Source organism: Alternaria conjuncta (assembly GCF_024043145.1).
Source record: "Alternaria conjuncta strain BMP 0040 chromosome Unknown scaffold_1, whole genome shotgun sequence".
Taxonomy (NCBI): Eukaryota; Fungi; Ascomycota; class Dothideomycetes; order Pleosporales; family Pleosporaceae; genus Alternaria; species Alternaria conjuncta.
Window position 1 is genome coordinate 2,536,203 of NW_026250090.1, and position 24,028 is coordinate 2,560,230.

At 53.7% G+C, this 24,028-nt stretch overlaps 10 protein-coding genes across 10 annotated transcripts; 4 read left to right on the forward strand and 6 right to left on the reverse strand.

The window, feature by feature from the left end:
- Positions 1–962: 962 nt before the first annotated feature.
- On the reverse strand, positions 963–1,745 carry J4E85_000883 (uncharacterized protein; the record flags this gene model as incomplete). The annotated part of the gene is made up of 2 exons (XM_051465172.1): positions 963–1,637; positions 1,689–1,745. 2 exons carry the CDS (start codon positions 1,743–1,745, stop codon positions 963–965), a joined length of 732 nt encoding a protein of 243 aa, XP_051331693.1.
- A 449-nt stretch (positions 1,746–2,194) lies between these two features.
- J4E85_000884 (uncharacterized protein) lies at positions 2,195–2,977 on the reverse strand (the record flags this gene model as incomplete). The annotated part of the gene is made up of 2 exons (XM_051465173.1): positions 2,195–2,825; positions 2,847–2,977. 2 exons carry the CDS (start codon positions 2,975–2,977, stop codon positions 2,195–2,197), a joined length of 762 nt encoding a protein of 253 aa, XP_051331694.1.
- A 445-nt stretch (positions 2,978–3,422) lies between these two features.
- J4E85_000885 (uncharacterized protein) lies at positions 3,423–4,719 on the reverse strand (the record flags this gene model as incomplete). The annotated part of the gene is made up of 2 exons (XM_051465174.1): positions 3,423–3,961; positions 4,017–4,719. The coding sequence occupies 2 exons, from the start codon at positions 4,717–4,719 to the stop codon at positions 3,423–3,425; spliced, it is 1,242 nt and encodes a 413-aa protein (XP_051331695.1).
- Positions 4,720–7,136: 2,417 nt separating this feature from the next.
- On the forward strand, positions 7,137–8,613 carry J4E85_000886 (uncharacterized protein; the record flags this gene model as incomplete). The annotated part of the gene is made up of 4 exons (XM_051465175.1): positions 7,137–7,295; positions 7,430–7,652; positions 7,702–7,874; positions 7,942–8,613. The coding sequence occupies 4 exons, from the start codon at positions 7,137–7,139 to the stop codon at positions 8,611–8,613; spliced, it is 1,227 nt and encodes a 408-aa protein (XP_051331696.1).
- A 5,114-nt stretch (positions 8,614–13,727) lies between these two features.
- On the reverse strand, positions 13,728–15,262 carry J4E85_000887 (uncharacterized protein; the record flags this gene model as incomplete). Its single annotated transcript, XM_051465176.1, has 6 exons — positions 13,728–14,074; positions 14,129–14,162; positions 14,222–14,753; positions 14,808–15,011; positions 15,057–15,143; positions 15,195–15,262. The coding sequence occupies 6 exons, from the start codon at positions 15,260–15,262 to the stop codon at positions 13,728–13,730; spliced, it is 1,272 nt and encodes a 423-aa protein (XP_051331697.1).
- A 596-nt stretch (positions 15,263–15,858) lies between these two features.
- On the reverse strand, positions 15,859–16,557 carry J4E85_000888 (uncharacterized protein; the record flags this gene model as incomplete). Its single annotated transcript, XM_051465177.1, has 3 exons — positions 15,859–15,997; positions 16,047–16,185; positions 16,233–16,557. 3 exons carry the CDS (start codon positions 16,555–16,557, stop codon positions 15,859–15,861), a joined length of 603 nt encoding a protein of 200 aa, XP_051331698.1.
- Positions 16,558–16,818: 261 nt separating this feature from the next.
- On the forward strand, positions 16,819–18,062 carry J4E85_000889 (uncharacterized protein; the record flags this gene model as incomplete). The annotated part of the gene is made up of 2 exons (XM_051465178.1): positions 16,819–17,422; positions 17,482–18,062. The coding sequence occupies 2 exons, from the start codon at positions 16,819–16,821 to the stop codon at positions 18,060–18,062; spliced, it is 1,185 nt and encodes a 394-aa protein (XP_051331699.1).
- Positions 18,063–18,532: 470 nt separating this feature from the next.
- On the reverse strand, positions 18,533–19,696 carry J4E85_000890 (uncharacterized protein; the record flags this gene model as incomplete). The annotated part of the gene is made up of 2 exons (XM_051465179.1): positions 18,533–19,538; positions 19,590–19,696. 2 exons carry the CDS (start codon positions 19,694–19,696, stop codon positions 18,533–18,535), a joined length of 1,113 nt encoding a protein of 370 aa, XP_051331700.1.
- Positions 19,697–20,270: 574 nt separating this feature from the next.
- Positions 20,271–20,949, forward strand: J4E85_000891 (uncharacterized protein; the record flags this gene model as incomplete). The annotated part of the gene is made up of 3 exons (XM_051465180.1): positions 20,271–20,409; positions 20,493–20,851; positions 20,899–20,949. 3 exons carry the CDS (start codon positions 20,271–20,273, stop codon positions 20,947–20,949), a joined length of 549 nt encoding a protein of 182 aa, XP_051331701.1.
- Positions 20,950–21,674: 725 nt separating this feature from the next.
- On the forward strand, positions 21,675–23,182 carry J4E85_000892 (uncharacterized protein; the record flags this gene model as incomplete). The annotated part of the gene is made up of 3 exons (XM_051465181.1): positions 21,675–21,821; positions 21,873–21,926; positions 21,971–23,182. 3 exons carry the CDS (start codon positions 21,675–21,677, stop codon positions 23,180–23,182), a joined length of 1,413 nt encoding a protein of 470 aa, XP_051331702.1.
- Between the last annotated feature and the right edge of the window lie 846 nt (positions 23,183–24,028).

Sequence of the window (24,028 nt, forward strand, 5' to 3'; positions counted from 1 at the left end):
GGAACTGGAGGAGGGTATGCAGCGGCGGTATAGATACCCGACGGGTAAGGGCGAGGCGAAGAGGAAGAGTAGTTGGAGACTAGGTATTAGAGCGAGGGTCGTTAGGGACTGCGAAGGGAATAGCGTTGTGAAATGGTGTTCTAGCGTTGTGCCGTACGACAACGGGATCCCGAGGGTGTTGAAGAGGATGAGGGCTTGGGACCACATGCTGTGGTTTGTTAGTTATGTTCGATGTGTTGATTGAGGGGCTGAACAGAGAGGAGAGAAGTGTGGAATGCAAGGGAGAGAGGGGCGTACGATCTGTTTCGCTGTCTAGGTGCTGGCTCGCGGGGTGGAGATACGGGTGAAGAGATTAGATGCTGCGTAGGGGCTGTTGTTCTGTTCGAAGGATTCCATTTCGAGACTGCAGCCGGGATGCCGAAGTTGCCTTGTTGGACAACGGAGAGACTGGGGGGCTCGAGGGGTTGAGGTTGTCGACGGTTCATGGAGAAGATGTATCTTTGCCGGGGCCCCGGTCAAGTGGTAGAGTTGTTGAACGTGCACAGTGAGTGACGTGGGTAACAGCGTCGAGGCAAGGAGTTGTTCCAGTAATGAAGTTTGACGTGTGTGTATCGATGCGATTGATGTGCAAACGATGGAGCGCAGTACAATTGACTGGCACGTTGTTGGGTCTGTTGGTAGGTCTGTCAAACGCTTCAGCGGTATGTCAATAACCGGCGCGAATGTGTCCTTGAAGTAGGACTCGATGGCGATGATGCACTACAAACAACCACGCTGTCACAAGAGTGCGAGTGTACCTGTTGACAAGCGAAGAAATCTCATATTCAATCTTCCTATACCACATTAGTTTCGATAGAAACCCATTCATTCCATAGAAGACCGCAACGAACACGTCGTGATAACAAGCCCCCAAACGCCAAAAACGATGTCCCTTTTCCAATCCCACACCCTTCCGTCTCCATCTAAAAGATAGAGTTGACAATATTTCCACCAATCGTAGCACCAGCACCAAAAATCGCCGCATTCCCCAACTTCTTACCAAACTTCTTTCCATTCTGCTCCATCTTACTCGGCTCACCCGCCGGCTGTCCTACCTGTCCCTGTTGCTGCGCGCCACTCGCAACATCCAACGGCATGTTACCGTAGTTGCTCGGTGCGGGCGCCCCACTGTAAGCAGAAACAACGCTCTTCTCCTCCTTGCGGACGTAGCTAGCAGGGAAAATACCCTCCATACCCGTGCGCTCGTTGCGTCCCTTCCACCACTCGTTGTTCATGTACTCCGTCACAACAACCTTATCATTAGGCATAAGCGCGAGGTCCCCGGCGTCTTGCGCATTGTACTGGTACATTGCTGAAGCGTGGGCGAGGACGGGGGGACCGGCGGGTGTGGCGGGGACGGAGGGGTAGGCTGGGGGTGGTGCGTTGGTGGGGGTGTCGGCGTAGTAGCCGATGTTTGCTGGGTTCTTCTTCTCGGGGGGAGGCGTGGGCTCGCTCTGGATGTTCATCTGTGAGAGTTGGGCGACGGGCACGGCGGGGAGGGCGCGCGCGCTGTTTTCCGCTGAGACGGGGAGTTGGGATGCGATGGTGTCGTGTTGCGCCGGGGTGAGGACGTTGGACTCGACGAGGAATTCGAGGTTCTGCCCATATTGTTAGGATCATGTGATATTCAGGAGCTGGACATTGCTTACGTTCTTGATGTCGCGGAGAGACCGGTTGATCATCGCGTTTCTGAAGCTGTCCGCCATGATGACTGTGTTTTGGGGTTCTCGGTCGCGTGTAATGCGCAAGTATCCGTGGTATGAAGACGTTCAGGCAGATTGTAAGGAGAAGTCGGTCAGAGAATGCGCGACGGGAGTTGGTGAGACGGAGTGGAGTTGATACGGGCGGGAGCACGCCTAGCACCCACACCACTCGGAACGTCTGCGCCGCATTGGGGCTGTGCGCGTGTTGGCTGCGCAACTGCCCCGACTTTATTTATTAAATGAAACAGCCATTGATCTTATCAGGAACGCGTCTGATGGCATTGTTTCTTTTGCGATCATTTGCTCATAGCAAACGATGGTTTCCTCAACGACACATCTCCTTGCGCCCATACATCAGGGTCCAAAATGTGGCTTAACTATCTAGGCACCACCAATGCGCCCCACTCTATCATCTCTCATCTATCAATAGCCCTCCACCTCTCACTACATACTCACTTCTCCGACAAGAAAATCTGCCTATACATCTCCTGCCTCTTATTCTCAAACGCATCAAAAGCCTTCCCCACAAAACCCACAGGAATCTGTTCCTTCCCCTCCACCAACCCCTTCCACGCTTCCTCCGTAAACTCCGCTAGCGGCATACCAATATTGCCTCCATCCTTGATATCAGGCTGATGCTTCTCGTCATGCAGCTCCGTTTGTACCGCAGGCGGGAAGATCTCAATGACCTTGATGTTGCCCGGTCCGTTGCCTAGCTGGTGTCGCAGGACGAGGATCATGTGGTGCAGTGCGGCTTTGGAAGCGCAGTAGTTTGGACAGCGGGGGAGGGGCATGAGGGCGAGGCCGGAGGTTGTGTAGATGAGCGACGTTTCGTTCTCTTGTTTCTGCAGGAAGGGGATGAATGCTGTGGTGAGGTGCATGTAGCTCAGGTAATTCGTCCTGAACTCCATTTCTAGCACATCCAAATCCACGGTCTCGGGCTTGGAGAAGTCGAAACCGCGCTGGATGCCCGAGTTGAGGAAGATGGAGTCGAGGTCTGGGTGCGCGCTTGTTACATCTTTGACGAACTTGGGGATTTCGTCTAGCTTGGTGATGTCGAATGCGTAGGTCGAGACTTTGTCGCTGCCGTGCGCCTATTGGAACTCGTCGAGCTTTTCTTGTCGTCGGCCGACGATGATGGCGTGTTTGCCGTCTTGAACGATCTTCTCGGCAAGCGCCCAGCCGATGCCGGATGTCGCGCCTAGGACGAGGACTTTGTTGTATTTGAGAGACATAACGTAGTCTTAATACGGCTGTTTCGTTGATGGGTAGGTATGGGAAAGCTTGGCTGGGAAGGCGCGTCTTTAAAGCGAAGCTGTAGTGTTCATGGAAACATCATCAACGCCACCACCAGCCAATCTCTACCCTGGCTCGATAACTATTGTTAACCCCATCATAGCAAGGTCTCGGTGGTATCGGAGTTTAAACGCGATGGATGCTGCTGCGTGGTGTGCGAGAATTCTAGAACGTATACGTCATCGTGAAGATGTGGATCTGGATCGGGGCTCGGCAGTTGCGACGGATGTACCTGAGCAGGCCATGGCGTCCTCTGTAAAACATGCGATGAACGACACAGTGAATGTTAGTTTGATTCTACAAAACTTGCTGGTTTCATGTCTAATTACTAATTATTTTGTATATACAGTCGAATCAGATGTGTGTCATAACGGTCATTCAAGCTTATACGTAGATGTAGCAGAAAGGTCCCTCAGTCGTGCTCATCAGATCCTCCATCCTCTCTGTGCCATCCGCAGCATATCCAAGGTTGATAGTCGTATCGAAAGTCGTGTTGGCCGAGGGAGGCATGTTCAAGAAGGTGCCAGTACCCGAGATACCGCCAGCCTCGCTTGTGCGCGTCTTGCGGTCGAGCTGCTGCCAGATCCACCAAGTCCTGTCAATCTGAGCGTGGTGGAGGTAGAAGAGCGGGTCACCGGGCGAGACGAAGAAGTCACGGCCGGGGTCACCGCCCATGGAGTAGTGACCTCCGCCGTGGACACCCAGGCTGTCTGTACCTGGCACACCTTGCATGACCATCTCGAATTGCCAAATGTCCTTCTTGTTGATGATGAGGTCGGCGATGGCGGTCGCGTTGGCCCACTTCTTGTTGCTGTAGTCGGTCAAGTCGCGTGTCAGACACCTGGGGTTGTAGGAGAGGCCGTCGCCGTTTGCGATCTCGGTTCCGTTGGTTGTGCTCAGAGCGACGGGGCCAAGGTTGACCTCTGGAATGATTGTTAGTGTCTGACTGAACATCTAGGTTTTGTACTGGGTACTTACTCATGTCCTTGAATGGACCGCTTGTTACACAGCCGCCACCGGTGCCGGCGGGGATGTAGATGTATGGCTCGCCTCTGCCTGCGATAACAACTTGTCCCTGGTCGGGAATGAACTTTCCATTGCCGGACATGGAAGAGGCAGATCCGTCGAGCATAGCCGACTTCTCGAGACCGCTAGCAGCAGTCTTGGCCCAGTCCCAGTAGGGCTGAGTGCCCTTGTAGCCGCACTCGTTCTTGAGAGCTTGCTCGTACTGCCAGGTGAAGTACCTGTGCCATGCCAAGAAGGTACCGGTGTAGTGGATCTCCATAGTCTTCAAGATGTGGTTGCCAACAAAGTCATCGAAGCGAGACTTTGCTCCTGGGATAAGTGAAGCAGGCGTGTTGGCCTTCTTCTTTTGGAGGCAGAGTACGGCATCGGTGTAGGCTTTGCGTTCCGGCTTCGTCAGGGCGCTCCATTCTTTGCGTACCGACACATTGTTCCAGGTGCAAGCGGCTCGCTTTGACGAAGTTGCTGCAAGTGCTTCCTCGACTTGTTGCTGAGCGAACAGAGCCAATTGCTCAAGTTGTTCGGACGCGACCGAAGGATCGCTCGAGGGAGCAGTTGGTAGCGAGGAGGGGTCTATCGGCGCATCTTGTGGAGCTGGTAGCGCGTGTGATAGAGTTCCAGCGAGCAGGGCCAGTGCGATGGGGGAGTTGAAACGCATATTGTCTGTTGACCAATGGAACTGATGGATCAGGAAGTGGCTTGTTTAGCAGGAGAAGCTGAGTGCTGATGAGCAAAAGAAAAACGTGCCGCTCCCATACATATACCTCGAAGAGATGACCATACACCGCTACCGATTGAGCTTGCCATGCTCACTGCCGGGGTTGGTGGCAAGTACATGCCGAAGCCACCACGACCTTGCTGGAACAGTGCTGTACACCGCATCTAGTCTTGCTATCTCCGTCTGCTGGCGAAGAATTGGAGCAAGGCAAGGCGATGCCACGTGTGGGGCCAATAGTTTTTCGGTGCCTGGAGCCTGTGCCTACCCATCTCCGACTATACTCATGCCCTGAGCGCAAGGACCCTGAGGCTAGATTGGCGGGCTACCTATGAACCGGGTCGTATCCTCAAGCGAGTCCATACAGAGAGCCATCGTTCGGCGACATGTGCATAGCAAGATCGGAAGTAGCTTGCCGGACAACTCATATGGCGCCGATGTACCCATAGTGTCATGTCAAGGCTGCCCGGTCTTCGGATGGCCATGGGCCTAGCGTCGTTTGGATAAAGACCCAAAGTTGATGCGCGGGAACATGATGGGCGCGCAGCATTCTGAATCATGCCGGCTGCGAGTAATGTATGAGCTCCGCAATCGTTAGTTACCCATACAGCAGGTAGTTCGACAAGTCTACCTCGGTCATATCCGTACATCTGTCTTTTCCTGCCGAGGATGCCCTGATACCAGTCTGTTCCACGTCTGCAGGTCATCACGTCCGAGACCTGCATAATAGCCGCGACCCGCCCACGTGCAGGAGAGGAAATATTCTTCCTGGCGGCAAGCCATGTGGTGTACTCCGTACGAGAAGTCCCTGAAAAGTGTACTGATCCTTCCATGATTCAGGAGCCTGCATCGGGCCTGGTGGCTCGGATATCGTGCGTGTTAGGTGAAGACTGCTAAGCATTCTATGCCGCTGCACATTGGTGGCGCAATCATGCCATGGCGCTAGGCCACGCTAAGGGATGAGATCCGTCTTGCCGACTCCCCGTCCCGCTTCCTCCACTCCATATTCACACCGAGCGCAAGGTCAGTGAGGCCTCCAGTGCCTCCAAGCTACCGGTTAATCTCGATTGCGAATCTAACGTGCAGCCGCACGGGAGGCCCCATTCTGGCGCGGTCATTGGCTTACACGCCACCTTTCGAGTCTCTGGAAGCGTGCCGTCTGTTACGACCTTCCTTACAAGGTGCCTGGAAGCGACAAGCGCAGCAGATATTAGCCGATCTCTCAGCTTCCTTCAGTCCTGCCTCGGTTTTCAGTAGATGTACTGCTATATGGTGTCAGCATGTTCTCCAGCTTACCGGCAGACGACGTGTCCAAGCACAGCCTACGCGGCCCGGGGGATCTGCTCACGTCTACTTTCCCGCAACGGCCCTTCTCTCCATGGCATGATACCACCTATGTCCTCAATCTGATCTGCCGACTCCTCTCTTCTCCTATCAATGCTCGGTTGTACTCCGTATTGACGAAATCACTCTCCACTGGCCCGTGCTCTTGACTAGCACAGTGCAGTGGGTTTAGTTTCGAAGATGTGCAGTAAACGGTATGACATGCAGCTTCTAGCTCTTCATCACTCGCTTTAACGATTTCTAGAGTGAGGTTCATGCGGCACTTTGGATACTCACTCGCTGCCTTACCTTGGCAGCTTCATACCCACGTGGCCGGTAGCTCAGTTACGCATCTTTGTCTGCTTTTTGCGGGTAGGTTCAATAATCTTCACTAACTGGTAGCACGAAGGACATCTCCAATGGCCATTCAACTCATGAACTACTGTCAGAACGTGCCGCTACACTGGGCGTTCAGCCACAGCTCAGTGCCGTCGCCAGTGCCGTCGCAACTCCCGAGGTTCTTTAGGACCGCACTTAGATTACCCTACCAGCGCCGTGCCCGAGACCCTGCACTTGAGACTCTGCGTCTGCAGGGGTAATCTTGGATCAAGGGATACTATTTCCTGCCCCGTCAGTCTGCCACGCAAAGACCCATACTTTCGTCTCGAATCAGCCGTCCACAGCCACCATTCCTTCCAGGTGTAGCGAGGCTAGTCCAGACGGTTTCTCGCCAGCACATGTCGTTATGGCTCGGTACCAGAACCGATGAGCCCGACCTCTTGCGCCGCGTGATGGATCGCAGATGCCCGAAAACAAGGTTTGCGTTAACTGTATTCTCTCCGTCCTTCCGTGTGGCGGTTTAAGGTCTTGCAGACAGGAGCTGCTGGTCTCAAGACGTACGCCATGTGAAACCCCTGACGTCGTCGCGAACTCCCGCTCGCTGGTATTATATTGCATATAGTGCAAGCATCTTGCTGGAACATCGAAAAACTTGCGTGATCTGGAATCCTTCACCTTCAATTGACGTGCTTCCCACAATGCAGCAAAGCGGCGCAGTCATGCCACCGATGCGACCCTACGAAGATCAGGGTCCTACCATCCTCGCGAGCACGCTAACCGTCACCGTCGTGGCCGTGCTCACGACGATTGCGAGGTTCTATGTCCGAGTTAAGATGATCAGGAATGTTGGTTGGGACGTGAGTACTCCGCTGGCAGGGCATGGGTGAACAACACTGACTTTGTGCGATCAGGACTATGTGATGCTGTTGGCTATGACATTGGTATGAAATGACTGTTCTTGGGATTACCGTACACTGCTAACACTCTGCAGTGCATTGCTGGTCAATGCCTTGTTATACCACAGGTTCACATGGGGGCAGGAAAACACATCGACTACATCAAGAAGGAAGACTTCGTAGCCGCTCTGAGGTTGAACCTAATTTCGCAGCCGATCTTCCTGTTCGCCATATGTTTCGTCAAGGTCTCTGTGGGGTTCTTTCTCCTTCGGATTGCGGTCGGACGGTTATACAGGCGCTTGATTATCGGCATCATGGGTGAGTGCATAACTCTCTGATAGCAACATGCAAAGCTAACCAGTCCTAGTATTCATGACGGTTTACACCATCGGCTGCGCCCTTACAGTCGTCACGCAATGCCAACCCCTAAGTCTCATGTGGGATCAAAGCGCCAAAGGCACATGCTGGACCATCCAGACGAGACAAGCCCTCGGCTTCCTGAACATCGTACTGAACATCATCACCGATATTGCCTTCTCAGTGGGCATACCTGCAAGTGATTCCAGATACTGACTACTGCATTGACTGTGCTAACGCATCCATGTAGATTCCTATGCTGTGGGGCGTCCAAATGAACCGCCGTCACAAAGCGTCCCTCATCTGCATCCTCGGCCTTGGTACATTCGCTACAGTCGCCGCTTTGGTCAAACTATCATACCTTCCTCATTACGGGCGGGAAGGCGACCTCCTCTGGGACTCGCGCGACATGACCATCTGGACCGTCGTCGAATGCAACGTCGGTATCGTTGCCGGAAACCTGCCCTGCCTCAAACCGCTCTTCCGATCCATCCTCGTATCCACATACGGTAGCGGCTCCCGCAAGAATTCGCAGCCGCGGTACTTTTCAGATGCATACGGAAAAGGTACAAAGCAGCGCTCTGCGGTCAAAAGCTACGGTCCTCTTGCATCGAACAAGACATCAGAAGGCGAGTATGCAGGTCATAGCGCTGCTGGCAAGTCATACATGCTCACGACAATCGATGCGACGAACAAGCACGCTGGAGATTTAAGCAGGAGTCCATCCGGAGGAAGCTCGACAAGCGGGGAACGAGGAAGCACGGAGAGCGATACGAGGCTGCACAACAAAGCACATGGAAGCGGTGGAATGGGCAACATCACTGTGACGACAAAGGTAGATGTGACTGAGTCGATGCATTCAAACGACATCTACGAGAGCGGGAGGACGTATCAGAGACCACAAGCGAAGGAGATGGTGTGAAGTAGGAACGAAGCTTGATGGTGATGGTAATGTCTTTCTTATGTTTCTCTCTTTGTATCTCTGTCTCGTCTAATGTATACCCCAACTCTCGTCTAATGGCTCACTAATAAATATTATGTATCCAATGATATCCATCTGAACACCACATACGAATCGCACCCGCCCAGCCAATCTCTTGCGTCGATGGCAACATGTCTTGATGTTGTCTTCGTTCGACGCGGTATGTAAATCGGCAGGCCCACCGTCTCCGACGCGATACTCTTCCGCCAAAAATTTGAACTGCTGAAGATAATGAAATGTGGTAATGCAATGGTGCCTTGCGGCTTCTCTCTCTAGCTCCCTTTCCGGGGCGGTGTATATAACAGCAATCTCGACAAACGTCGGACGCGATGCAAAATGACAAAGGAAAGGTTTCTCGATTAGCTCAAGTAGAGCACAGTGGTGTTTGAACAAGGGTATCGAACTTCGCGCAGCTCAACCGGAAAGGCTGCGTGTGCTCCTGCGGCACGTGAAGAGCAATATTGCGGAGCACTCCATCCGGTAGCGACAGTAACCTGGACTCGCGGTTCCTGGATTTATTCGACCTCGGCGAAGCCTTCAGCGTTGCTTCAGGCGCAATCTCGCCGATCTGGTCTTCAAACGAGATATCCGCCTGAGAATCGCGCATGCACCACGTCTCACGCCACATAGCGGAGATGTGCTGGCGTTCTTCGCGGGACGCGCTGTCGTCTTCATCTTCGGGCTGCTCTTGGATGACGTGGATCTTCTTCTCGTCGTCGCCGTCGGAGTCAGACGATTCTTCCAGCGAAGAGGCGGAGATCTTGCGGAAGCGATGCACGTCTGCGTCCATGGGCCGGTCGAGCCAGTCGTCCATCTCCTCGTCAGACATCTCGCTGCGGGTGCTTCTTGAGGAGCTCCAGGAGTAGCTGCTTTGCGGTGTTTGGGGTGGGGAGATGGGTGGGCTGAGCGTGGACTCGTAGGTTGCTTGCTTCCAGTGCACGTAGCCTTGCATGCCTTGGATGAATTCCTTGCTGGGCTTGCGGTCCATGGGCATTAGGAATTGCTGGATGGGGAAGAAGCTGCCTTCGACGGGGGAGATGGGCGGGGACAGGAATCCGCTCGATATCGGGGTTTCGAGGTCGAATTCGGTGCATCGTGTCGTGTCCTGGGAGCTTTCCCGATCTGACTCCGGCACGGATGTGAGCGATGTTGTCGATGAAGCCCTCGTGCGTTCGGCTGATTGCTTGACAGAAAGCACCGGATCCTCTTTCAACGACCGCATGTGCGAGAGGAGCTGGTCGTGAGTTTCGTTCAGCCGTTGGAAGAACGACTTCTTCTGTCGCAGGACATGCGGACGAAGGTCGTCATACGGCACGCCAATGGTAGTCGACATCCTGGCAGCGAGCGATTGATTTCGATTGAGTTCCGATTCCTGGGTCCGAAGAGAGTTCAATGTTTCAGGAGTGGTTCGCGCGAGGGTGTTTATGTTGATAGGGGCATGCTAGTTGCTTTTTTGCGATTGTTGTTGTTGTGTTGACCACGGGCGCCACGGGATACAAATACAGCTGAAACTGGGAAACACAGCTGCGCGTCCCTCCGGCCCCGCTAACAGTCGCAAAGCAAGGCGGGGCGATCTTCGTAATACGCCAGAAAAACGGTTGATCCATGCAGAGCCGTTCGGTCAATAGTCCAGCGACTGTCCGGCAAAGCGCCTGATTGGCTCAATGCTGCTGAGGCGGGGCGATGTTGTGGTTCGGACTCGCATCCGATGACCTCAGAAAGACGAGGACCGGGGTGTGTTTTTCGCCTATGCCTTAGTGACATGCACACCAAAGAACGAAAGACTGGTTCACCATTCAGAAAGCCGTTGGAGTGCATATTGCAGATGTCAGTGAACCCCGTCCATGCTCGAACGTTTCCATAGAGACAGCTGCGATGCTCGTCACTTCACACGACAGAACCCATCAGTACCCAAGGCATCCCATGTGATGCGAAACATGATCGCTGGGATGTGTCGGAGAATAATGTGGAGTAAGTCATTAGCGAGCAGGTCCAGAACACACTCCCACTACGATCCGATGACATGTGCTCAATTTCCCAGAGCGCTCGCGTTAAAGCCGTTGGTAATGAGGCGCCTTGGGCTGTTGAGGCTTGCCAAACAAAGCGACGTAAACCGGTCCGAAACTCTAAAATCCAGCACAACAGCTTTTTGACACTTGGATTTCGCACCGTATTTTCGAGGTTTCCCATTACTTTTCGTCTGTGCTCCCACGTTTCGTCTGCATTACGCAGCTGCCGAGGACCCCACGGAGTCTTGTCCTTGCGTGAACGATGCGGGTCGCGGACGTGGACTAGACGTCATGTGAAAGTCGTCTTTATTGCCAGATAGGAGGTACTTTGCAAGTCGCATCTTAGGGAGCTCATCCAGCAGCCCAAAGTTTGGCCCATGAAGCAAAGTCATCATCGAAATCCAGCATCAACCTGCTTGTTGAATATGCGCACAGCAAGCTGATGAACTTTGATGACAGACTCGAAATTTTCGACCGTGGTTCGGTGCATGTCAGTAGCACTAGCCGGCCGGTGCCCAAACGCGATGTCCCAATGGAGCTAGACTCCTCCTGGCGACGTTCGTGCCCAAGAAGTTTGGACGAGTTACGGGGCGAACACAACGCTCTCTGACCACCGCCTTATAATTTGCACGATGCGATCGCAACCTCAGTCTGTGCATTTGGTTACCCAGACAGGGCCACGCAGATCGCCTCTCAGCCTTGGAATCAAAAAAGAAGGGGTGAAGACTACGCATTGCCCAGTGACAGCCCAAAATTGGTACCCAGTTACTTGGCGCAAAACCGTTATGCTGGTTGCTGCAGTTCCCAGGCCCTAACTAGCGAGCGCGGCACCGGCAATCAGCACTAAACGACTAAGATTCCGTGGAAACCGAGGCAATTGGCTCGGTACTTCACGTCAGCATGTGCGGCAGTGGAAGCGACCTTCATTCGCTGCGCGTCTTCAGTACGGAATTCCGTACACTTTAAATTGTTGGATTACAATCTCTCCTATCAAGACTGCAAATGCACATCAACCCTCCTCTCCGAGCGTCTGTCCGATAAGATTCGGGAGATCCGAGCACGCAACACAGACACGCAATTGCGGACAAAGAGGAGGGCCGTGGTGCTCGAGGCGAGCGGGGAAGCCCACGTCTTCCGGTGCGCAGGGGGCAAAAATAGTAAATGACGGGTGTGCGGAGAGGAGAAAATGATGATGTGCGGTTCTGGACTTTGTGATCGCAGCAGGGTTGTGTATCAGAAACTTTCTCCTTGCAGGACAATTTTTCTTATAAGCAGAGTTTGCGTGTTGGACTTGCATATTGTTCTCGTAATGGAGTGCTGAGGAATGCACGCGTCGAGTATTCGGTCTTGAAGCAAGTCTCTCGTTGCGATCTTTGCATTTGAGAGTACATTGGTGTTTGGGATGATTGAGTGATGCGGTAATCGTGGGCGCCTCGTCGCTGTATCGTCGCAGTACCAGTGGACGAGGAAGACCACAGTCAATCATGTGGTGTGTTCTCATCGCAGTTCGCAAGACTGCAATCGCAAAGAACACTTGCCAGGCGTATATATCCTGCCGCCTGGTGCTCATCTTTGTGACGTTTCGTGTGCAAGTCGCGCACGACGGACAAAATCATCCAATAGTGGTCATTCGGGCACTTTGTCTTCCCAGTGAACCCAGCACTGCACCATCCACGGTACAATCTGTGTCGCGGAGCCGTTGCCCGTATGATCTGGGTAGGTGTCAGTTATCTTCGCTTTCCAACGTACAGGCCCAGCATGTTTTACATCCGTGGGCGATCAAATAGAATGGGGATACGTACCGGCTTTCGCACACAGTTGTACAGCGCGGCGAGTGCGCGTATACATAATTAAGGGGAATTGTATAAGGCATGCTTTCTTCCCGCTTTCTCAGCCTCGACGTATCCAAAGCTATATAGCTCCCCACTATAACTTCATCCGGTGTAATGGCGGAGCCCACAACAGCACGCACCACATCGTGGAGGAACGTCAAGACTGTCGGCTGTCGATCTTGAATCTTGGCTGACGGCGTGAACAGTCCATTCATCTGGTGAATGGAGTGGAAGGAAATTTCTCCAGCTATCGAGTGACGATGCGAGCAGCGTTCCGCAACATGAGCCAATAGGCGAATGCACTGGAATCCGGGTGTATATTTAGGAACGACGCGCAGAGTAAAACGCGACAGAGTGTCTGTCCGCGAGACATGTCATAGTGAGCCGTTTCGCTTTCTCGCACAGTATATATAGAGTGGCACGGAGAAACCGCGCTTAGTTCGAGGAAACCTGTTGTCATCAGCTCAATCGTCTTTTTGGAAATGAAGAGTTTACGGGCTCTCGATTAGGTGCGCATCGTGTAGATGTTTCTTCATACAGTCGTACCTCGTGAAATGGCGCAACCACCTGGATGCTAGCCCGGTTACGTCAGGGTTGTCTGAGCCAGAACCACTCGCAACGAAGGTCAGGGAGTACCAAGCGGAATTGTATGGCACGATTCTCGTGGCGTTATATATACCAGTTCGATAGCACGTTGGACGTTGGATCTGGCAATGGGGACCAAGAGCACAGTGACGGCCGTTTGCTGGAAAGAGTTTGGGATGTATATAAGATTGTGTATATGTAAGAATAAAAAAGGCGAAGGAGGATGAGGCCTCGATAGCGAGGGATTGATGCAGATTATATCTCGTGGGGATCAAAGTGAACGCATGTCTAGTGCTAGGAAATGGGAGGTGCTTTCCTGAAGATACCATGTCAACGTGTTAGTAATCTTTGATGTAGGTGCGAATAAAAATATGCACTACTCACACTATTGCAAGTAAGGGAAGCCGAGTACGAAGACTGTACACGGCCCGGCTCGCAATGTGAAGACGGGAGTGATGTCCAACTGATTTTTCATATCAACATGCGATGTCAGTACATATCCACTAAGATGCCACATACCCATGCACAAGTACCACCTCATACCCCATCACCCGTCGACCACAACATTACACCCGTCTTCCATCCCATCTGAGCCCATTGATCCTCGCCCATCGTCCCTCACGCCCACCTAAAAGTTCGTACAAGCCCTCTCAAACCATCTACTCTCCAACGGCTGCGGAAAAACACCCCCATCAAGCAACTGAAACAGATCCCACTCGCCCGCGCCGCCCTCAGTCTTGAAGTTCCAAAAGATCCATCCTTTGGTCTTGGCTTCATACGCATCGAGTTGAACTTCGATGTAGCGGCGTACGCTGTTCTTCCAATCCTGAGACCACAAGGAAACAGGACCGGATTTGCCGGCGCAGGTGTCGATGTAGTAGGAGCCGGGGAAACTGCCTTCCATGCGGGAGCCCAAGTGGAAGCCGTTGAGGTGCGGGGCGCAGTCTGTGAAGGCGCCGGACCATTCGCCTACGACTGGGGTGGGGGGTTAGTGTGCGGATGGGAGGGGAGGGGGTGGGCGGGGCTTACTGGTCCATTTGTCGGAGGTGTCGTAGTTGGTGACCTGGAAGGGAGGGGTTAGCAGATGTTTCTCCACATGATGATAGAGAGCTTGTGACATACAGAGTTGCACGCAAGAGCGATGTGTTGGTCGATGGACATGCCGTTGATACCATCTCCGAAAATCTGGTACTCATGGTGATCGACAATCACATTGCTAGCGCCATCCTTGGTAGTCAGGAAACCGTTCAGCCAAGACGGGTTCTCAAAGCCATCATGCATCATGGCGGGTGTGTCGCTGATATCTCGTAGGCTCCAATACGCGTCGTTGTAGAACTGTTTGACCATCTCGCGATCGAGCTTTAGTAGGAAAGGCTCGTTGAGGAATTGGATGGCGATAACGACGTCTTGCATCTCTGGTTTGGCGTACTTTTGTGAGATCACGCTGAGTGCAGCGTGTGTATGGCTCAGACTCTCGGCGTCACCCCAGGATGGCCAAGATGATGTGTGGCCGCTGTGATCAAAGCCGTTCTGGGATTTGGGTGCGCCGTGGAGGTCGATGATGATCTTGAGACCGGTTTGGCGCGCCCAGTCGATTGCGGCGTCGAGGTAGGGAGCGGCACCGGCGATGTAAGGGCCCCAGGGTTCCACGTAGCTGAGGAGGTTGAGGTTAGCATGAATCATGTGTTGTCATCGTATCTGATCTCACCTCCAGTAACCGACGGGAATGCGCACGATGTTGAAGCCGGAATTCTTGATCTTCCAAAAGTCGTCCAATGAGACGAAGTTATCCCAATGTTGCTTCAGCACATCGGCACAAGCATCGTAGCCAAGTCGCTCGCAAAGCGTCCATTCGTCAAAGACTGGCCATTCTTCTGAGTCGTACTTCTCGAAGATGGATGGTGTGATGAATCTGGCAGTGTCAGGGGGAGCAAACAATCTGTATTGGCTTGCTTACGGCTCCACGACGAGCCAACCGCCAATGTTGACGCCTCGCACTTTCTCGGTATCCCAGTCAAAAGCGACGCTTCGGGCGTGAAGGGTACTACAGATCTAGTAAGCCTATGAGACTGGGCTTATACGGAAGGGTGCTCACCTAGGCGCGGCTGCTACAACGGAGGCTACAGCTGCCAGCAGCGTTGTGATGAAGGACTGCGCACGCATGCTGGATTGGGTGTGGATTGGATTGTTTGCTGTATCTGTGCCAGAATATCGAGATGCAGTAGAGCAGAGAAAGAAGGTCGAACGAAAAGACCAAGTGGTGAAAGTGAAGAAAGTAGTACAAGCCAGAATTGCGGGTACGATCTGTAAAGCTCAGGTACAAACGTCATAGACATGTATACAGTGGAATTCCGGGCAGTCGCAAACCCGCATGAAGAGCGAAGAGGAAGCGACTACCACAATAGACATCCGGAGCAACCAGTCTCGGTTCCACGCCGTGACCCAATGGAAGTGACAGGTGACGCAGTTTCCAACCGTGTCCACCTGGACCTTATGGTACGTCCTGCCGCATCGATGCGTTGCAGGAGCCATATGGTACCGGAATGCGACGAATGCCATTCTCTGAGATAACGACATATTCTTGCTTCTTCTTCAACCGTGTCCAGGCTGGAAGTCCTGTTAGTTGAAGACTGAGTATCCAAGACGCGGTCTATGCCGAACAGCGTGCCCTCCTCCCAAGTGTCGGGCCAGCTCTCAAGTCCGTCAAAATTCAAGCTCTTCCGCGAAGAAGAACCGAGAAAGTGTTGATGAAGGTCACATCAATCCATATAACCTGTCGTCTCGTCCATGATGGCCGCGAAGCTCTTAGTCTCGCGATGCTTCCCACTCGTCATAGGCGGGAATTGCGACATCTTCAGTCGGAACTCGTCTGACTTCTTGATCGCAGGCGCAAGATTCCTAAAGATCTGTCAGGTCAAGCTACCACAAGTCCAAAGCACAATCGTACTTTACATCCCCACGAACGAGGTAGTTATTGCGTTCCATTGCAACGGTGAGCTCCTCCTGGTGATTGTCCAACAATCCAGTATTTGGAACGACAATGAGTGGGATCTGATAGCGAAGTGCTTCGAGGATAGACCCGGATCCTATGCATCGTCAGATGAATCAACCAAATGGGATGGCTTTGCAGTACCAGCATGTGAGATAACCAAGCCTTTCGACCGCTGCACCAACTGGAACTGAGTTTTCAGTCCATCTGGGTTGAAATCTATGCCATCTATGATGAGGTCTCCTTTTGATGAAGTCGTCTCTTGTATATATGCTGAAGCGAGTCTGGAGAACTGTTTGTACACGTCCTCGGCAGATCCGTATTGAACCAAGAGATGAGTGAATCCTCCTTCGCGTAGTGAATCCAGACACTTTGGACTCAGCACTGATTCAATGAGCTCGGTGAACGGCGCCGTTGCTCCGGTAGTCACGAAGCAGAGCTTCGAATCAGACGGCCAGTTCCAAGCCATGGTGGATGTGATGGGTGTCAAGATATCGAGGGATAGTAAAAGGTGAGCGTGATCAGTCCAGCCATCAATTGCCCTCGATATTAGAACCAAAAGTCGAAATCACGTCGGCGTCAAGATGGTCACGATGCCACGACAGCGGCGAAGGTCGGGGCCATCTTAGTTCCAATTGGTCCAACGCACGGCCACACTTTGCACCCCATCGCCAAGCCAATCCTGCATCGCGAAAAGTCGACGACAGCATCACCCGCCCATCCACATCCAATGGCGTCAATACCACGAAGACTGCTGCTGCAGTCACGCCAATGCCCCTCGCGGATACGAACGCTCGCCGCACCGAAACACACATCCGCACAATGGCAACGGCCAATATCCACAACGCCGCGGCGGTACGCCAACGAACCCACGAAAGAGGGCTCTGTAACCGCTGCGGATGCGAAGAAACCGACTGGGACTTTGGAGGAATTGGCGCCGGAATTACCTCAATCCTCGTTCTCAAACACCACGCAGACAAAAGCTTTCCAAGACATGACACCGCAAGAACGCGAATCCGCCATGTTGGAGAACCTTCGCGTTTCCCTCGCAGAGATCGATCCGAACGTTGTCCGCGACGCTCTGCGCAAGGGGAAGCGCGGTCTACCGCAAACTCAAGACTTTGGCCTGGAAACAGACGAAGACTTTGATATCGAAGAAGACGACAAGAGAAAGGTATCCACTGGGTTCTGGGCGGAGGGCGAAGAGAGCATGGGACCAGACGAGGACTACTACGGAGACGACCTGACGAGTCATGGACACGGAGAGTTGGAGCAGCACCGCGAGTTGAGAGAGTACGCGCGGTTGATTGCATGGGAGTTACCTCTCTTGAGTCGTACGTCTACCATCATTGGACAAGACATGAGATGAAATACACATACTAACATAATCCAGACCTCGCCCGCCCCTTCGAACCCCCCACATCCTCCACCCCCTTCCGCTTCCGCTACACCTCCTACCTCGGTGAATCGCACCCCGCCGCCAACAAAGTCGTCGTCGAGTTCTCGCCCAACGACCTCAGCGCCTCACACTCCCTCACCCCCCTCCAAGTCTCCAAAGTAATCAAACTCGCCGGACCCCGCTACAACCCCTCCACCAACATCGTCAAGCTCTCGTGCGAGAAATTCGATACACAGTCACAAAACAAGCGGTTCCTAGGCGACACCCTGTCTGCTATTATCAAAGAAGCGAAGGAAGGCAAGGATACGTTTGAAGATGTGCCGTTTGATTTCAGACATCATACGCCGAAGAAACGGGCGGAGTTCCCTAAGGAATGGGTGCTGACGAAGGAGAGGAAACAGTATCTGGAGGAGAAGAGGGCGAAGACGGCGTATCTTGAGGATCAGAGGAAGGGCAATGGGTTGCTGGTGGATGGGAGCAAGGTGCTTGAGACGAGCTTGCCGTTTATGAGTGAGGTGGGTAAGGCGCCGGAGACGGTTATGGTGGGGGGTGCGAGGGGGAAGCCGCTGAGGTAGGGATTAGACAACACATGTGATTGTTGCTGTATGAATATGAAATGTTTGATTGTTGTGTTACAGAATACGCAATGGAAACAGCATCTTTCTGTGCTGTGTGTGTGGATGATACCAAATATCCAGTGGTGGACCTTAACTCCTATTGATACAGATTTCCGGGAATAGTCTTCCAAGGGTATAGTTAGACCCATCGTTACGCCAGTATTTCCCTAGAACGCCATACCCAATTCCAACATGATTTTTGCGACGATGTTAAACGGATGTATCCATGATTCCGGTATTGAGTGGATCGACAATACACTCGGCGCCACGGCGCTCGCACGTCTTACAAGGGATGGCTACGGAAGCGTTCTCAGCGTGGATCCGTACGTTGCATGTGTACGAGGTCTTGCTATCATAACTGCGCACGCAATGAGTGCATACCCCAGCTCGATAGGCCATCTCTTCTATGCGCGCTGTTAGCAAGCAGGTCAAGCAGCTGGCCCTGTGACCGCGCTGGGGCGACTCTTCTTCCTGCTGCCCTTGCCCGCAGGCGTCTCGCCCTCTTCCCGCTTACGCTTTGCGGGTCGAGAGCTTCCACCCTTGGGTCGGTAGGCGGTGTCGTCATCGCCACCACCAGTCTTGCGTCGTCCCTTGCCGGTTTCGGGGGCGGCAGAGTCTTCGTCGTCGTGGTCGCGGGGAGCGGGTGTGCCGCCGCCGCCAATGTTTGACTCGCGTTTGACCTTGGTTGCGTTGGCTTTGCTGGTCTTTGGCGCGGCAGACTTTTCGGAGAGGTTCTCGTGATGCGCCGCGTCTTTGTCTTGCAGGAAGACTTGGGGCTGATGCTTGCGCAGCCAGTTGTAGACGCTGTCCGGGTTGCGCACGGTAAGATCCTTTTCGCTGAGCGGGGGCTGGGCGGATGCGAGGCGGACGGGGCGGCCCTGCTGGAGGGCCTGGTCAAAGCCGGGCTGCTCGAGGAGCTGGTCGGTAGCGAGGAGGTATTCGTCTTCGTGGGTGGGCGACATGTAGCCCGGCGCATGCTCGCTGAGGTCGATGCCCTCGACGGGGTGGTCGGGCAGGTCGGCGCGCGTCGTGTGGGGGACTTTGGCTTCGAGGCTGGCGAGCGACTTGAGCGTCTGCTGGATCGCTTGCGACGAGTGCAGTTGGTCAGCCCGTGTCGCGTACTCCTCGGGGGTGATGGTGTTGGCGGCCAGGTCATCTCTCAGCGTCTGCAGCTGCGCTTTCACCAGTTCTGGATCGGGGACGGCTTCGAGCGAGGGCACGGCAGTGTCGGCGGCGGAGAGATTGCGCAGGTCGAAGCGCAGGCGCGGGTTGACGCGTGTCTGCTCGTTGAGCTCGAGGAGGATGTCGAGGATCTGGTCGTTGTTCTCCTGCAGGCGGCGGGCGGTGCCCATGGCCTTCCACTCCTGCTTGATGAGGGAGTCGCTGTCGTTCATGGCCTCTTCGAACCTGATACGCATTTTACGGTATTTTCGTCTTTTATGCACATTAGCTGGGGACTGCATTTAATCCGTCGGCGCGTCATACCTCCACGAGCGCTTGACGGGCTTCTGCGTCGCATCGGGTGCATCAGCGGGCGGTGCATCGTGGGCGAGGGCGTGTGGCTCCATCGGGGGCGGCGCTTCCGAGGCCATGGTGGTGAAAAGGGTGGTGGTTGGAGGGTCTTTGGCGAACGGAGGTGGTAGTGTCTGGTTCTAGAGTTGTATGGTTGCGCTCAGGGCACGGCCTCGGTGATTGCTAGGAACACGGTCTTTGGGAGCATCATGTGGACCTGCCACGCCTCCGTCTTCACGCCTGCCCACTGAGGCTTCACTCCCTCCTCCTCTGCCAACAGATCCCTCTTCTCTGCCCGCTGCCTCGCCATATCGCTACCGTCTACACGCCCTTCTCTGCGCCAATCGCTCAACGCCAAAAGCTCGGACGCCCCGGAAGGTATTGCGTACTCAGTAAGAAGACCCTGAAAGCCCACGTCGCCGCCTTGCTCCTTTAGGACCTCACTGACATGCCATTGCCCGTGGCAGCTCGCCCATAGCCTCAGCCCGCGCACGCGATTATATATCCCCCTCTTCCACCGCCCGGCCGCCCGACGAACCCAGCAATACCGCCAAACTGTCACCCATACTCCTCAATCGCACCTCCCGCCTGAGCTTTGCTGGCGATCCGCGGTCTCGCCCATCAGACTCGCCCTCGTCCTCGTCCTACTCCAAGATGTCGCTGGATGCTGCAAAAGACGCGAGGAGGCGACGTAGCAGTAGTCTTGTCTACAAAGAGCCCCCCGAGTCTCTGGAGCAGCTGAGCGACCAGTCCGCCCTGCCCAACCTCAACGCCGAATGGGTGAATGCAAAGGGTGAGCACGAGATACCGCGCATACACATCACAGGAGACAGCGATGATGTGTTGCTATTCTGTATCTCAGGCTAACACCTCCAGGCGCCTGGGCTATCCACTTTGTCCTCATCTTCTTCGGCAAGATTCTGTTCGACATCATCCCCGGCATGTCGCAAGAAGCATCATGGACCCTCGTCAATCTTTCGTACGTGGCGGGATCCTACCTCATGTTCCACTACGTGCGCGGTGTGCCCTTTGACTTCAACTCGGGCGCCTACGACAACTTGAACATGTGGGAACAGATTGACAACGGCGAACAATACACACCAGCCAAGAAGTTCCTTCTCAGCGTACCCATTGTGCTATTTCTTGTCAGCACGCACTACACGAATTACAATCTGACGTATTTCCTCATCAACTGCTTTGCGACCATAGCAGTCGTCATCCCAAAGCTCCCCTCGGTATGCACCCCAACACTCTTCAGACAAAGCATTACTAACTTCCCCAGCTCCACAGGATACGATTCGCCTTCTTCAACAACCCACCGGACGACGCATAGCCGACAATTCCCATAATCACATCCATTGGTTTCACTGTAATTTGCATGTATTTTTAATAGCAGGCGCCTGGCATGGCCAGATTGAGTAGCATCACCGCGTGGGAGCGGCGTTGGGCATATCCATATTCAAGGGAGGCGCTGGATTCACAAAAGTAGAGCAATTGATTACCTCGCGTGCTCACGTGGAGATAGTGGCTTGACCTAGCTGCATATATCGCATTCGGGACTGGTGCATACATATGATAGGGCGATAATTCTCCGCAAACATGCACTCACACGCCATCTCTACTGTTCTTCCTCTACTGTTCTTCCTCTACTGCTCTTTCTGAACGTCCGTCACACCTAACCTTGGATTGCTTGGTAGTGTGGTTCAACATGCAAGGTGCCACCACTTCCGGCAACTACGGTCCGAGCGCAAGGCCAAATCCAGCCAACCTTCGTCATCGATGCGCACCTCCATGCAGCGTGATCCTTCGCGCTCGACACCTGATCCAACGCGCCATTAATCCTGCACTTCAGGTCCCCCGTGATATTCGCCGCTCGAGGTTCTCGTGCGTGAATCTCCGCTGTCTCTCCAGCGCGCGCTTTCTTGCGGTGTTCCACAGTTCGCCATTTACCTTCGACGTCACGGCGATCATAGAACGCCTACTCTCGCCCAAGCTTCGCAGAGACTTCAACTCACTCACCACAATTGCACGCGTGCCTCTAACCAACAGTAAAGCATAATGGTCTGGTCTCAACTCGAGCCCACGGGGCCTCACGTTACCTATGTGACCCTAACCTTCTTTCTCATCTTGTACGCGCTGTTTTCGCTTATGATCCGGAACCGCCTGCATCTCTCAGAACCACCATTAGCCACGCTGTTTGGCATCGTGAGTCGCAGACATCTTCAAGAACGAACCTTTCGCTAACAAAAACGACAGATCGTCGGACCACGCGCTCTCAACCTCCTCAGGCCATATGAATGGGGCTTTTCCGTAAGTGTGCTCCTCATATAAACAAACAATACTAACCGTCGCAGGATGAAATTATCCAAGAACTGACGCGTCTCATCGTCGGGATTCAGTGCTTCGTAGTCGGTCTGGAGCTTCCCGCAGGCTATCTCCAAAAGAAATGGCGCGCCTTGCTTGTTCTTCTCGGGCCTGTCATGACGTTCGGCTGGCTGATGTGCGGAATGCTAATCATGTTCCTGTTCGACACAGACTTCCAGACCGCTTTGACGATATCGGCCTGTCTCACACCCACGGATCCTGTTCTTGCGGCTTCCGTTCTGTCAAACAGCCAGTTTAGCACCCGAGTACCCAAGCGGATCAGGGACTTGTTGAGCGCGGAGAGTGGTTGCAACGATGGCATATCCTTCCCGTTCCTGTATCTGGGATTGAGCCTTCTCCTGAAGAACACCGCTAAAGGCTTCTTCACGAAATGGTTTCTTGTTACTATCCTATACCAGTGCGTGGTCGGCGTTCTCCTCGGTATCGCCCTGGGATACATCTTCAACGGTCTGTACAGGTTCTCGCACAGCCGCGAGTGGATGGGCCGAGCATCTTACCTGGCCTTCTACCTACTCCTGGCCATCTTCTCTATCGGACTGGCATCGGTTCTTGGAGTGGACGACTTCCTAGTAGCCTTTTTCGCAGGACGTGGCTTCGCGCACAACCAGAAGAACCCGACAGAAGGAACCGCTCTACCCGTTATCATCGACTTGCTGATCAACTCGGCCTTCTTCATCTTCTTCGGCGCAATGATACCCTGGGCGAGCTTCAACGCGGTAGACGGAATCACCCCTCTTCGACTGGTTGCTTTACTCGCACTCATCCTACTCTTCCGCAGAATTCCGATTGTTTTCACGCTTTTCAAGACGAAAATGTTGCCATCCGTAAAGACTACGACCGAAGCCCTCTTTGTCGGTCATTTCGGACCAATGGGTGTCGGTGCCCTCTTCCTCGCCATCGAGGCCCGCGCGCAGCTCGAGACTGGTACATCCCTACCTCTTCCACATCCGCCCAAGGATCTGCCCGTGGAGCGACAACGGACAGCTACTATGATCTGGCCCCTTGTTTGCTTCATTGTGCTCGGAAGTACCATGATTCATGGCTTCAGCACTTTGGCTGTCAGCATCGGAGGCCATCTCGCGCGTCACGAGGGCGAGAGGGCTCCTCTGATCGGGGCTGAGACGGAAGGACTACATGGCATGGTTCATAACGACAGTGAGGCCGAGGACGAACAGGAATAGTACAATGTTGTGCTCGAACGAAGACCGTTTGGCATGGGATGAACGTTGGAGCTTGGTCTGGTCTGAGCTTGGGCATCAGCACGACACTGAGAAGGACGTCAGTGAGAGAACGACGATGCTACCATTGGACATCGGACTGTTGTCTCTGGAGTTCAGCTCTTCTTACTCCATAGTGTCTGGATGATTACAAGAAGGACGATATAAGCCAACAATGTCGTTCTACTCACAGTGCGCGCAAGAGATGTAGATGCTTACCTTGAGTATATATGATAAATCGAGTTCACTCAGTCCCAGACCAGAATCTGGGTTAACAACCATGTCGAGTGAGGTTTGTACAAGTCTAGGGCCATCTGCTGCGCTGGATCTCGCTAACAGCTCAGCATCAGATGTTGCGCCTGGGGTTAAGTATGATGTTGCCTGCCCATCCCCGTCCCCAACACCAGATATCAACAGCCCTCCCACCATAACACCAGAAGGCCTCGCTAACCTCACCCCTCTCCCCGCCCAGTCGCCAAACGAGATCCAAGACCTCGACCCAAACTACCCAAATTACCGCGCAACAATCCATTACTACACCCTCGCCCCCAGCGGCACACTAACCCAAGAAACTCACCCCACCTATGTCTCGTGCAAATCCGTCCTCTTCTCCCTAGAATACTTCTACACCCTTCGCAAACACCTCGTCGCTAACTTAGCTATCTTGGAAACGTACCCAGGGACGTCGTTGGCGGGTGTAAACGCCATAGAGACGACCCCTTCAAACGTCTCCTGGGAAGACCCCGTCACCGAAGTAGTAGCCCCCAATGCACCCACCCCGAATTGTCCGCGAAGAGACTCCAGCTTCGA